Below are 14,893 nucleotides of genomic sequence, written 5' to 3'. Positions count from 1 at the left end.
GGGTCTCCAACTGAATTCCTTGAAGAGAAAATGGCCTACCAGGAATACCCAAATAGCCAGAACTGGCCAGAAGATACCAACTTTTGCTTCCAACCTGAGCAAGTGGTCAATCCTATCCAGATTGGTAAGTGCTGGCTTGCTCATGACTACTAAATGTGTGCTATGACATAAATGTGAAAAAGCTACAACCACCATTCAACTGAAAATATTTTAGCTTAAATATAGCTCACAAAGTGCAACCTGAGCATTGATTTGTCCCTTTCTTGTCTTCATTTATCCTTTCCTTTGAGACACTTAATGCCCTCTAGTTCCCTGCTCTTCAAAACCTATTTTAAATACATTATCTGAAATTCATATACATGGAAGATTAGAGGATCCATAGTACCTTAGAACCTTAATTCTTCCAGAAGCAATTATTATGGTAATGTTAAACCAGTGCTGTTTTGTGCCAGGCACAGTGCTAGAGCCTTTATATATACATTATCAGTATTTCTTACCTAACTCTGCCAAATATATATATCCTCTTTTGACAGAAGAGAAAGCTGATTCATACCCACTTTCTATAAAATTAAAAACAGGCTGGGTGCAGTGACTCACGCCTGTAATCCCAGCACTTTGGGAGGCCAAAGTGGGTGGATCACCTGAGTTCGAGAGTTCAAGACCAGCTTGACCAACATGGAGAAAGCCGGTGTCTACTAAAAATACAAAATTAGCCAGGCGTGGTGGCATATGTCTGTAATCCCAGCTACTCAGGAGGCTGAGGCAGGAGAATTGCTTGAACCTGGGAGGCGGAGGTTGCGGTGAGCTGATATTGCGCCACTGCACCCCAGCCTGGGCAACAAGAGCAAAACTCCATCTCAAAAAAAAACAAAACACCAAAAAAAAAAAAAAAAAAAAAAAAAAGCCTATCTGTAGTAGCCCAGAGCTAGAGTTGTTAGCAAGAATGAGTTTCAAAAGAGCCTCAAAGGAGTAGCTTTGGTACTTCCCTGTTAGCCAGGTTGAGAGCTCAAGTTATGTTTCCACTTAAATATGGCTTCTTTTTTGACATCTAATACTTATAAGATGCTCATCGTTTGTTTCAAATAACCTAGTATGTGATATTCTGTACCATTTGTCAGTTATTGGCTTTCCTAGATACAAAGTAATTTTGGGGGGAGGGTGAAGAAAAAGCTATATTGAGATATAATTCTTTTTTCTTTTTTTGAGACAGAGTCTCGCTCTGTCACCCAGGCTGGAGTGCAGTGGCGCAGTCTCAGCTCATGGCAACCTCCACCTCCCGAGTTCAAGCGATTCTCCTGCCTCAGCCTCCCATATAGTTGGAATTATAGGTGCCCACCACACCCAACTAATTTTTTGTATTTTTAGTAGAGACAAGGTTTCACCATGTTGGCCAGGCTGGTCTCAAATTCCTGACCTCAGATGATCTGCTCACCTCCGCCTCCCAAAGTGCTGGGATTACAGGTGTAAGCCACTGTGCCCGGCCAATAATTCATGGTGCCATACAGTTTGCCCATTTAAAATGTATAATTCAGCCAGATTCAGTGATTTGTGCCTGTAATCCCAGCACTTTGTGAGGCATAGGTGGGATGATCACTTGAGGCCAAGAGTTTGAGACCAGCCTGAGCAACATAATGAGATTCTGTCTCTACAAAAAATTTTAAAATTAACTGGGTGTGGCAGCACATGCCTGTAGTCCTAGCTGTTTGGGAGGCTGGGGTGGGGGAATCACTTCAAAGCTGCAGTGACCTAGGATCGTGCTGCTGCACTCTAGCGTGGGCAACACAGCAAGACCCTGTCCCCAATAGACATGTAGACAGACAGGCAGACAGATAGGTGGAGTAGATAGAGTAGATAAATAGAGTAATTTATGCCGGGCGTGGTGGCTCACGCCTGTAATCCCAGCACTTTGGGAGGAGGAGGCGGGCGGATGACCTGAGGTCAGGAGTTCAAGGCCAGCCTGGCTAACATGGTGAAACCTCGTCTCTACTAAAATTTAAAAAATTAGCTGGGTATGGTGGCAGGCGCCTGTAATCCCAGCTACTTGGGAGGCTGAGGTTGGAGGATCACTTGAGCCCAGAAGGTGGAGGTTGCAGTGAGCCAAGATTGTCCCATTGAACTCCAGCTTGGGTGACAGAGCCAGACCCTGTCTCAATAAAATAAAACAAAATAGAGTAACTTAATTCTGCTGAATTGGCTGGGCATGGTGGCTCACATCTGTAATCCCAGCACTTTGGGAGGCTGAGGCGGGAGGATCACCTGAGGTCAGGAGTTCGAGACCAGCCTGGCCAACATGGTAAAACCCTATCTCTACTAAAAATACAAAAAATAGCCGGGCATAGTGGTGCGCGCCTGTAATCCCAGCTACTCGGGAGGCTGAGGCAGGAGAATCACTTGAGCCCAGGAGGTGGAGGTTGCAGTGAGCCAAGACCATGCCATTGTACTCCTGGACAACAAGAGCAAAACTCCATCTCCAAAAAAATTCCACTGAATTGTACTCTATCTACTTATCTGTCTATTTATCTATTTATTTTATGGTTATAACCATAACCAGAGTCAATTTTAGAACACTTTTATTACCACAAAAAGAAACTCTGTACCTTTTAAATATCACCCCCATCTTCCTATCCACCGCAACCCTAAGCAACTACCAATTTGCTTTTTGTCTCTATAAATTTGCTTAGATTGGACATTTTATATAAAGGGAATCATATAATGTGGTTTCTTTGTGACTGCTTTTTTTCACTTAGCATAATGTTTTGAGGAGTCCTGCATTTTGTGGCACGTATCAATACTTTATGGACACGTAATATTCCATTGTATGGATATACCATATTTTGTTCATTATTTTATTTTTTTGAGACAGAATCTCCCTCTGTCACCCAGGCTGGAGTGCAGTGGCACAATCTGGGCTCACTGCAGCCTTGATCGTCCGAGGTCAAATGATAAATAAATAAATAAATAAATCATTCAAATCAGTAAGAAGAGGAGCCAGAAAGGGTAACAAAGGAATGACCAATTTTGAGTAGGAAAAACAATTCAGGGGAGTTTAATTTCCTGAAAGTTGAGTATGGTAGTCAACTGCCAGGATGGCTCCCAATGATCCCTGCCTCCTGGTATTGATACCCTTGTGTGGTCACCTCCCATGTTGTGCTAGGTTTGGTCTGTGTGATTGTAGAATAGATAGCAGAAATAATGGTGTGTCATTTCTGAGATTAAATTACAAAAAATATCGTAGCTTCAGCCGGGCGCAGTGGCTCACACCTGTAATCCTAGCAGTTTGGGAGACTGAGGCAAGTGGATCATGAGGTCAAGAGATCAAGACCATCCTGGCCAACGTGGTGAAACCCCATCTCTACTAAAAATACAAAAATTAGCCGGGTATGGTGGCGGGTGCCTGTAGTCCCAGCTACTCGGGAGGCTGAGGCAGGAGAATCACTTGAACCCAGAAGGCAGAGGTTGCAGTGAACTGAGATCGCACCACTGCACCCCAGCCTGGGCAACAGAGCGAGACTCCGTCTCAAAAAAAAAAAAAAAAATCGTAGCTTCCATCTTGATCACTCTGGGTTTACTCATCATGAGGAAAGCCAGCTGATACAGAGAGACACACATGGGAGAGGAACAGAGGCCTCCATTCAACAGCCATGTAAGCCATCTTAACAGGCAGGTTCTGCAGCCCCAGTCAAGTCTTCAGATCACCACAGCCCCTGGCCAACCACTGGACTGCAACCTTGTGAGAAACCCTTGCTTTGGAGCTGGGGAATAAATAGGTTCTGGGGCACATTTTGAAGGTCAAATGCAATGCATTTTCTGATGGATTGGCTGTGGTATATGAAAAAGAGAGGCCCAAGATGACTCCAAGGATTTTTACAAAAAAGATAGAAGGATAGAAGGCCATTAGAGATGGAAAGACTATATAAGGAGTAGATTTGGAAACATGCTACATAAAAGTCTGAAAATAAGGGGAGATGTCTAGAGGTCTTGAGATATAAATTCAGGTGTCATCAACCTATAGATGGAATTTTAAACTGTGGGATTAGAGGAGAGGGAATGTAGAGAGAGAAAAGCTTTGTCCTGCTCCTCATAACCACTCAGTTCTTTAGTTCTTAGCTTAAATACATATCAAACAAAGATCTCCCTTGACTTGAACCAAAATATATCCTGTGGCTAAATGTTCCCATCCCTGACCTTGTACATCTTTGGGTTTTTTAGAGCATACTGGGTCTGCCACGTGGTAGGCACCCAGTAAAAAAATTAATGACTAAATGACAGAACTCTCTGTAAGAATCATGTATTTTTACACGTAATTTAGCAAGCTCCTATCTTACGGTGCAAACCATACAGCGTTGACTCTGTTTGATGCTTTAAGAATCCTACTTTCCCTCAAAGGAAGTATGAGAGACAGAGCAAGCAGCAAGCTACCCCAAACCATATAGAACTGGGGAGCATGAATGTTTATCATCTCTCTCATATTCTATCTCCCCGACTTTTCTTTTTTTAAATTTTGTTCTGTTTGTATTATTTATTTTGAGATGGGATTTCACTCTGTCACCCAGGCTGTAGCTCACTGGTGCAACCACGGCTCACCACAGACTCAACCTCCCCAGGCTCAAGTGATCCTCCCACCTCAGCCTTCTGAGTAGCTGGGACTACAGGCATGTGCCACCATACCTGGCTAATTTTTCCATTTTTTTTGAAAATAAGGGTTTGTTTGTTTGTTTGTTTTAACAAAAAACAGGCTGTGTTTTCTGTTTTTAAAGATAGAGGTCTCACTATGTTGCCCAGACAGGAGTGCAGTGACTATTCACAGTCGCCATATCATAGTGCACTGCAGCCTTGAACCCCTGGGCTCAAGATCCTCCCACCTCAGCCTCTCAGGTAGCTGTGGTGTGTGCCACCTTTCCAGGCTCCCATGGTTTTCTGAAGAAGCCTCAACAAGTTTCTAAGTGTTACCTTCTGCTTGTTCACACTTCCTGATGCAGTGGTCTCCCCTAATCCTGAAATTTCTTACAAAAAGAGGGTGGTATAACTGCCTCAGAGCCAATAAAATGAACATTCTTTCAAGGCCTGGGCTTTTATGCGGCTGTCTGTGACAACTGAAGTGTCTTAAGGGAGTGATGTGTTAGTGGCACTCAGGAACTGGTTGAAAATGCAGATTTTCAGGAACCAGCAATCTTTATTTTAACAAGCCTCCAGGGTGATTAAGATAATAATATAAATTTCGAGAAGGCCTCTTCAGAAAGTGTAGCTCTTGTTTAGCCTGAACAGCTTTGGTTTTTTTTCTTTTTTCTTTTTTTTTTTTTTTTTTGAGACAGAGTCTCACTGCAACCTCAGCCTCCCAGGTTCAAGCGATTTTTCTGCCTCAGCCTCCCAGATAGCTGGGAATACAGGCACATGGCACTACGCCTGACTAATTTTTTTGTATTTTTAGTAGAGACGGGGTTTCACTGTATTAGCCAAGATGGTCTCAATCTCCTGACCTCATGATCCGCCCGCCTTGGCCTCCCAAAGTGCTGGGATTACAGGCATGAGCCACCGCGCCCGGCCCTGCTTTCTTTTCATGTACAAAAGCACAAAGAGTTTACCTGATGTTTTGAGTGCTTTTATTCATGCCAGCTCCTGAGTCAAGAGTTTGTTTCTTCTCTCAGGATAACAATTGTTTATCTTGTCCCATTCAGACAGTTTTGAAATGCAGTTTTCTTCGTCATGTCTACATGAGGTGAAAAATTCCTTGTTGGTTTTTTTTTAAGCTGCTTAATGGCTCTGTCTTTTTAAAAAGTAACTTAAAATGAATGTTATATAAATATATATTGAAAATTTAGTTTTCTCTGTACTTTCACCTCTTAGAGTGTTTGTTATACAGTTGAGCATTAGTTGCCTTTTTTGTTTCATACATTTGTTGGCTATCTGATGTACGTAACCAAATCTTAGAGAAGGGATCATTTATTATTAACTCATAACAAATGAATTAGTGTATATTGATTCTCTACCATGTGCAGTCACATGTGATCTCAATTTACTTACTATTGACAACTCATCTATATTCATCATAGGATAATAAGAAATACTGGCCGGGCACAGTGGCTCATGCTGTAATCCCAACCCTTTGGGAGGCCGAGGTGGGCAGATCACTTGAGATCAGGAATTTGAGACCAGCCTGGCCAACATGGAGAAACCCTGTCTCTACAAAAAAAAATACAAAAATTAGCCAGGCATGGTGGCGGGCACCTGTAATCCCAGCTACTTAAGAGACTGAGGCAGGAGAATCGCTTGAACCTGGGAGGTGGAGGTTGCAGTGAACCAGGATGGCCCCACTGCCCTCCAGTGCAACAGAGCCTTGGCAACAGAGCAAGACTCCGTCTCAAAAAAAAAAAAAAAGAAGAGAAATATTAATCTTTCTAGTTGCATTCACCAGGAATGAGTTTTGGATTTCTTCTATATTCCAGATCCCTTTAAGATGTACCATGATGATGACCTGGCAGATTTGGTCTTTCCCTCCAGTGCAACAGCTGATACTTCAATATTTGCAGGACAAAATGATCCCTTGAAAGGCAGTTACGGTATGGCTTCTCCAAATGGATTTATTCTGTAGGGAAGGAAAAAAATTTTTTTCTTTACTCATCTTTGGTTTACTGACTAGGGCTCTATGACAAAAGATTGATTAGCAAGAAAAAAGAGACCAAAGTTTAACATGTGAATTTCATATGTATATGAGAGGTACCTAGAGCATGAGTAACTCTGCAAGAGGTGGCTTTAGAATTCCACCTTATATAGCTTCTTCAATAAAGAATGACAATTTTTTTTTGAGAAGTGAGAAGATGAAGGAAAAAAGACTTTTGATTCTGTAGAGGGGCCGCAAATTGTGGGAGACAAGTAAATAGTAGGTAAAAGCTAGTTAGTAAAGGTTGCTGTGTAGATTCCTATGGTGCCATCTCCAGGCTAATAATAGCCTTCAGCTTAAAAAAGTCCTTATGCCAAAGTAGCGTATTTTGGGGTGGTTTATTCTGGTCTGCTTTAGTTGTTTAATGCCAAACAATCAACGTGGCCTTTCACACATCACCTTTTAAGTTAACCACTAAGAAAAGTTAGATTTAGGGGCTCTGGGTATGACAAGGCTCTCTTTGGATTAATCAAAGGAGACAATTCACAGATTCACAGTTGGGCTGTGATCTCTCCTTTTTTTTGAGACAGTGTCTGACTCTGTCACCCAGGTTGGAGTGCGGTGATGCAATCATGGCCCACTGCAGACTTGGCCTCCTGGTCAGGTGATCCTCCTACCTCAATCTCCTGAGTAGCTGGGATTACAGGTATGTACCACTATGCCTGGCCAATTTTTTGTAGAGAGGGGGTTTTGCCACATTGCCCAGGCTGGTCTTGAACTCCTGGGCTCAAGTGATCCACCTGCTTTAGCCTCCCAAAGTGCTGGGATTACAGGCGTGAGCCTTTGCACCCAGCCACATTTGTCTACTTCTTCATTTACAGCTGGACACCATGGCTTATACCTGTAACCCCAGCCCTTTGGGAAGCTGAGGCAAGAGAATTGCTTGAGCCCAGGAATTTGAAACCAATCTGGGCAACATAGGGAGATCCTGTCCTACAAAAAATTTTAAAATTCAGCCAGACATGGTGGCACATACCTGTAGTCTCACCTACTCAGAAGGTTGAGGTGGAAGAATTGTTTGAGCCCAGAAGGTCGAGGCTGCATTGAGCCGTGATCATGCCACTGTACCCCAGCCTGGAGTTGAGACCTTGTCTTTAAAAAAAAAAAAAAAAAAAAAAAAATCTGGGTGCAGTGGCACACGCCTGTAATCCCAGCACTTTGGGAGGCCAAGGCAGGTGGATCACTTGAGTCCAGGAGTTGGAGACCAGCCTGGCCAAAATGGTGAAATCCCGTCTCTACTGAAAATATAAAAATTAGGCTGGGCATAGTGGCTCATGCCTGTAATCCCAGCACTTTGGGAGGCAGAGACGGGTAGATCACCTGAGGTCAGGAGTTTGAGACCAGCCTGGCCCAACATGGTGAAACCCCATCTCTACTAAAAATAGAAAAATTAGGCCAGGTGTGGTGGCTCATGCCTGTAATCCCAGCACTCTGGAAGGTGGAAGTGAGCAGATCACCTGAGGTCAGGAGTTCGAGACCAACCTGGCCAACATGGTGAAACACTGTCTCTACTAAAAATACAAAAATTAGCTGGACGTAGTGGCGGACACCTATAATTCCAGCTACTCTGGAGGCTGAGGTAGAAGAATCACTTGAACCCAGGAGGCGGAGGTTGCAGTGAGCTGAGATTGTGCCATTATACTCCAGCCTGGGCAATGAGTGAGACTGCATCTCAAAAATAAATAAATATAAGAAAAATAAGAAAATTAGCTGGGCATGGTGGTGCATGCCTATAATCCTAGCTACTCGGGAGGCTAAGGCAGGAGAATCACTTGAACCTGGGAGGTGGAGGTTGTAGTGAGCTGAGATCATGCCACTGCTGCAGCCTGGGCAACAGAGTGAGACTCCATCTCAAAAACAACAACAACAACAAAAACCTATTACAAAGTATTTTAATAAAATTGTCTTCTAATGTTGGAAAGGGAAGTGTTAATCTCATTTTGCAGATGAAGAAATTAAGACGCACAATTTTTTACTATAGTATATTATGTTGGTTATGGTGTTGAAATTAGAGTTGAATCATTAATATTTTGAATCTTTATATTACCCTGTAGAAGGTAGCCAATGAATGTTGATTAATGGCACTACTGGGATATACTATACCACCTACTAACAACTAGCTAAAACCTGAAGAATATCAGCATTGTTTCCTTTAAAACTTGTTTGCATTGTTGGCCAGGCACGGTGGCTCACACCTGTAATCTCAGCACTTTGGGAGGCCAAGGCGAGTGGATCACAAGGTCAGGAGTTTGAGACCAATGTGGCCAACATAGTGACACCCCGTCTCTATTAAAAATACAAAAAAAATTAGCCAGGTGTGGTGGTGTGTGCTTGTAATCCCAGCTACTTGAGAGGCTGAGGCAGGAGAATGGTGTGAACCCGGGAGGCGGAGGTTGCAGCGAGCCGAGATCGTGCCATTGCACTCCAGCCCAGGCGACAGAGCGAGACTCCGTCTCAAAAAAAAAAAAAAAAAAAAAAGAAAAAAACTTTTTTTGCATTGTTTTTTATTAGTCTGTGTCTGCCTGGCAATATATGCTGCTGATTTTAAATATCAGATACCTTTTGTTTCTAGTGTTTACTAAGTTTCCAGATGTGTTTGTGTTTTAATATTAGGTATGTCTCCTTGCAACACAGCTGTTGTGCCTCAGGGGTGGTCTGTGGAAGCCTTAAACTCTCCACACTCAGAGTCCTTTGTTTCCCCGGAGGCTGTTGCAGAACCTCCTCAGCCAACAGCAGGTAAAATATTAGAGACTCCCTTTATCAGTTGATGGTTGCAGTATTGGTAATCAATATAAATCATCAGGTGTATTTTTTAGCAGCTTACAGCAGGTATATAAATTTCAGAACTGTCACATATATTTTGCTTATATTAGTGATATCACCACTGGAGGAATTAAATTGTTAAACTATAACACTTAGGGTTAATGGGCAAATAAATATATATATATTTTAACATATATATATATTTAAACATATGTGTATATATATTTTGTTTCATCACATTTTCATTGTATTAGGTATCAGAATTTCTTTTTAATTCAGTACAGATTTTTGGCCTGGTGTGGTGGTTCACACCTGTAATCCCAGCACTTTGGGAAGCTGAGGCAGGCAGATCACTTGAGGTCAGGAATTCTAGACCAGCCTGGCCAACATGGTGAAACCCCATTTCTACAAAAAATACAAAAATTGGGCCGGGCATGGTGGCTCACGCCTGTAATCCCAACAATTTGGGAGGCCAAGGTGGGCAGATCACCTGAGGTCAGGAGTTCGAGACCAGCCTGGCCAACATGGTGAAATCCCATCTCTACTAAAAATACAAAAAATTAGCTGGGCGTGGTAGCAGATGCCTGTAATCCTAGCTACTAGGGAGACTGAGGCAGGAGAATCACTTGAAACCGGAAGGCGGAGGTTGCAGTGAGCCAAGATCGTGCCACTGCACTCCAGCCTGGGTGAAAGAGCTAAATAAATCAATAAATAAGCTCGGCGTGGTGGTGTGTACCTGTAATCCCAGCTACTAGGGAGGCTGAGACAGGAGAATCGCTTGAACCCAGGAGCCAAGATCATGCTACTGCACTCCAGCCTGGGCAACAGAGTGAGACCCCATCTTAAAAAACAAAAAAATTCAGTATAGATTTAGAACTCTGGGGTGTTTCTTGATAAGAAGCATGACTGACCTGCTGTCCCACAGATGTTGTAATACTAATTCTGTGCCTATGTTATTTTTTGAAGCCTGTGTTTTCTCTCTTCTTTGCCTTTTCTCCTCCACTACTTGTCCTCCCAGTATTTTACATCTTATTCTTCCAAGTGTTGCGACTGTCAGAGATTAGGCAGAATATGTTACTTGACGTTAGCTTCTTTTTTTTCATTTATTTATTTATTTATTTTGAGACGGATTCTTGCCCTGTCCCCCAGGCTGGACTGCAATGCTGCGATCTTGGCTCACTGCAAACTCCGCCTCCCGGGTTCTAGCAATTCTCCTGCCTCAGCCTCCTAAGTAGCTGGGATTACAGGCGCCTGCCACCACATCCGGCTAATTTCTGTATTTTTAGTAGAGACAGGATTTTACCATGTTTGTCAGGCTGGTCTCGAACTCCTGACCTCAGATGATCCATCCACCTCGACCTCCCAAAGTTCTGGGATTACAGGCGTGAGCCACTGCACCCAACCTAACATTAACTTCTTGGTTATGTGTACAGTCTTATGGTCACAAAAGCCAAATACTTTTATGTCTGAAGAAAGTAAGCATTTTTAATGCAAAGGTATGAGTAGACAATGATATGTCCTAAATTTTCAATTTATTTCCCTTAGAGCTAGCCAAGGAGATAGAAATGGCATCAGAAGAAGAGAGGCCACCAGCACAAGCGTTGGAAATAATGATGGGACTGAAGACTACTGACATGGCACCATCTAAAGAAACAGAGATGGCTCTCGCCAAGGACATGGCACTAGCCACAAAAACAGAGGTGGCATTGGCTAAAGATATGGAATCATCCACCAAATTAGATGTGACACTGGCCAAGGACATGCAGCCATCCATGGAATCAGATATGGCCCTAGTCAAGGACATGGAACTGCCCATAGAAAAAGAAGTGGCCTTGGTTAAGGATGTCAGATGGCCCACAGAAACAGATGTGTCTTCAGCCAAGAATGTGGTACTGCCCACAGAAACAGAGGTAGCTCCAGCCAAGGATGTGACACTGTTCAAAGAAACAGAGAGGGCATCTCCTATAAAAATGGACTTGGCCCCTTCCAAGGACATGGGACCACCCAAAGAAAACGAGATAGACCCAGCCAAGGGTTTGGTATTACTCTCAGAAATAGAGGTGGCACAAGCTAACGACATTATATCATCCACAGAAATATCCTCTGCTGAAAAGGTGGCTTTGTCCTCAGAAACAGAGGTAGCCCTGGCCAGGGACATGGCCCTGCCCCCGGAAACCAACGTGATCTTGACCAAGGATAAAGCACTGCCTTTGGAAGCAGAGGTGGCCCTAGTCAAGGACATGGCTCAACTCCCAGAAACAGAAATGGCCCTGGGCAAGGATGTGGCTCCATACACAGTAAAAGAAGTGGGCTCATTGAAGGACATGTCTCCACTGTCAGAAACAGAAATGGCTCTGGGCAAGGATTTGACTCCACCTCCAGAAACAGAAGTAGCTCTCATCAGGAACATATGTCTGCCTCCAGAAATGGAGGTGGTCCCGACTAAGGATCAGGTCCCAGCCCTCAAAACAGAAGCACCCCTGGCTAAGGATGGGATTCTGACCCTAGCCAACAATGTGACTCCAGCCAAAGATGTTCCACCACTCTCAGAAACAGAGGCAACACCAGTTCCAATTAAAGACATGGAAATTGCACAAACACAAAAAGGAATAAGTGAGGATTCCCATTTAGAATCTCTGCAGGATGTGGGGCAGTCAGCTGCACCTACTTTCATGATTTCACCAGGTATGTGCTTGTGCTTATTCTCATTATTTCTCTCTACCAGGGTGTAGTCCTGAGAAGACTAAGGACAAACATCATGCCAGGTAAAGTACAGACCGTCACGCTGTACTTTGCAAGTTTATTCATACTCCTGCTCTCCTAGACAGCTCTTTCCCACCTTTACCTTCCTCCCATCTCCAACACCTTGTCTATGTTCATTCTCTGCTGATTGTCCTGTTTTTCTTCCAGATAATTCAAGCAATAAAATAGAACATCCACAAATTTCTATTCCATTATCTACCCAACTATTTGTGTCTGTATCCATGGACTCTGCTTATGAAAATTCTCCTGTTTTTATAAGTAAACTGTTCCTGCTCCTAATTAAGACCAACCTCTCCTCATTTTGCACTAGGTTCCATCTCCTCTTTCCTACTTGATATATTGCCCCACGTATTCTCCCCTTTTTTGCCCCTCACACCAATTTAAATCCTTTTCCATTGGATCATTCCCACCAATTTAATAAATGTTTGTTATTTTTCCTATCTTAAAAAATGAAACATCAGCCGGGCGCTGTGGCTCACACCTGTAATCCCAGCACTTTGGGCAGCCAAGGTGGGCGGATCACCTGAGGTCGGGAGTTCAAGACCAGCCTGACCATCATGGAGAAACCCTGTCTCTACTAAAAATACCAAATTAGCCGGGCATGGTGGCACATGCCTGTAATCCCAGCTACTTGGGAGGCTGAGGCAGGAGAATCACTTGAATCTGGCAGGCGGAGGTTGTAGTGAGCTGAGATCACGCCATTGCACTCCAGCCTCAGCAACAAAGAGCTAAAAGCTCCATCTCCAAAAAAAAAAAAGTAACATAACAAGACAAACCCTCCCAACTTCAGCTTCCAACTACCACTTCACTCCTTTGCTGCCCCTTTTAGGAGAACTCCTCAGAAACTAATCCCATATCCAATTTCTGGCAGGTGGAAAATGGCTGAAATCATGCTTCTCTGAAACATGTGTGCTTTTTGTTATTATCTTTAGAAACCATCACAGGCATGGGGGAAAAGTGCAGCTTGCCAGCCAATGAGGATTCTGTGTTAGAAAAACTAGAGGAAAAGAAACCATGCAACAGTCAACCTTCTGAGCTTTCTTCAGAGACCTCAGGTAAGTTAGGAAAACAAATTAGGGGCGATAGACTAGTGATGGTAGACATTGTCTCTAGTTTCCTGTTGTATGGTGGTAATCACAGTATAGTTTATGAAGTCAATTCTCTTAGACAGATTTTATCTGGTTTAGACAGAATGTCAGCTTGTTATATATTTAAAAATTATTACTACAGCAAATCAGGATACCTAAATTTTTTTTTCTCCACTTTTTTTTTTTTTTTTGAGACAGAATCTCACTCTGTCGCCCAAGCTGGCGTGCAGTGGCGTGATCTTGGCTCACTGCAACCTCCACCTACTGGGTTCAAGTGATTCTCCTGCCTCAGCCTCCTGAGTAGCTGGGATTACAGGTGCCTGCCACCACGCCCAGCTAATTTTTAGCAGAGATGGGGTTTCACCATGTTAGCCAGGCTGGTCTCGAACTCCTGACCTCTGGTGATCCGCCCACCTCGGCCTCCCAAAGTGTTGGGATTACAGGTGTGAGCCACCATGCCTGGCCTTCTCCACTGTTTACATAGTGAAGAAAGGACACCCAAATTTTGATCTGGTTCAGCTGTTCACTATTCTATCCTGTGTGGTCTTAGGCAAGTTTTGTAACTTGCCTATATCTCAGTTTACTCAGCATAACATAAATTAATTGGTCAAATGTCCTGTAAAGCCTTACTAGTTACAGTGTTCCGTGGCCCAACAGCGTCTGCATTGCCTGAGAGGCTGGTAGAAATGCAGAATCTGCATTTCTGATTTTCATTAAACTTTGAGAGGCGCTGCTCTAAGATACTTTCCCATTTAAAGTTTGATTATTCAGTGAATTTTAAGATTAACTGTTTTTGATAACCCAGAAGCATATGTATATGGTTATCAACTTGGTTTTCTGTTTACTTTTCTGTGACTGTGATTGGAATGTGGACATCCTGAGGGCAGGGGCCATGACTTATTTCACTTAGAATCTCTATTGCCTTGCACACTACATAACACAAGACTGGAGCTTAAATGTTTGATTTTTTTTTTAATGTTGTTTTACTGACTCAACAAATCAGTAAAGATTTATCAAGTGCTTATGGTATACAGAATACACCATGTTAAGTCACATATTTAAGTCCCACTCCTTGCCCCTGAATTATTACATTATAACCTGAATAAAGAGATAAGTTCTCAGGCATGGACTCTGAAACCCAAGATTTACATAATAATTGAATAAAATAGTATAAAAGATGGCACTGAATAGCTGCTGATTAATTGCTGAATTAAATGTTATAAATACTGTGGGGTACTATAGCCTAGCAATTTTTTGAGCAATGCAATAATTAACCTGATATATTAAATAAAGGCTAGGATTTAGAAGATATTAGAGGGGTAAGGACAAGAATGAAATGTACTATTTACATATTATAATATTCTTGGAAATCAGTTTATTGGGTCAGACTTGACAGGAGCTGGCATAGACCTGCTCTTAATGAGACTCTTGCCAGGATCTTAGATCCATATTATATGAACTTGGAGGAAGGTTAGACCAGATCACCTGCTGAAACTCTTCCAAAGATACTCACCTTAATTGTTAAAATTAATTATCCTACTTAACGTTATATATATTTCTCTGTCTTTTGGGAAGTATATTTAGGAGCAGAATGTTGAAATTTAACATATTTGTCTTTCAA

At 42.8% G+C, this 14,893-nt stretch overlaps 1 protein-coding gene across 45 annotated transcripts in view; it reads left to right on the top strand.

The window, feature by feature from the left end:
• The window catches only part of LOC105480390 (microtubule associated protein 4), a 230,273-nt gene that overhangs the window by 153,027 nt on the left and 62,353 nt on the right, over positions 1-14,893 (top strand). For 38 of the 45 annotated variants that reach the window (XM_011739176.3, XM_011739171.3, XM_011739162.3 and 35 more), the window contains 5 exons: positions 2-124; positions 6,444-6,557; positions 9,272-9,394; positions 10,967-12,106; positions 13,117-13,239. In XM_011739176.3, the coding sequence (XP_011737478.2) occupies positions 2-124; positions 6,444-6,557; positions 9,272-9,394; positions 10,967-12,106; positions 13,117-13,239 (1,623 nt within the window). The remainder of the gene's footprint in view (position 1; positions 125-6,443; positions 6,558-9,271; positions 9,395-10,966; positions 12,107-13,116; positions 13,240-14,893) is intronic. The other 7 variants (XM_011739167.3, XM_071091620.1, XM_071091621.1 and 4 more) reach the window with 3 other exon arrangements.

This window comes from Macaca nemestrina, chromosome 2, assembly GCF_043159975.1.
Source record: "Macaca nemestrina isolate mMacNem1 chromosome 2, mMacNem.hap1, whole genome shotgun sequence".
Classification (NCBI taxonomy): domain Eukaryota; kingdom Metazoa; phylum Chordata; class Mammalia; order Primates; family Cercopithecidae; genus Macaca; species Macaca nemestrina.
This window is presented reverse-complemented; position numbering and strand designations above follow the sequence as displayed.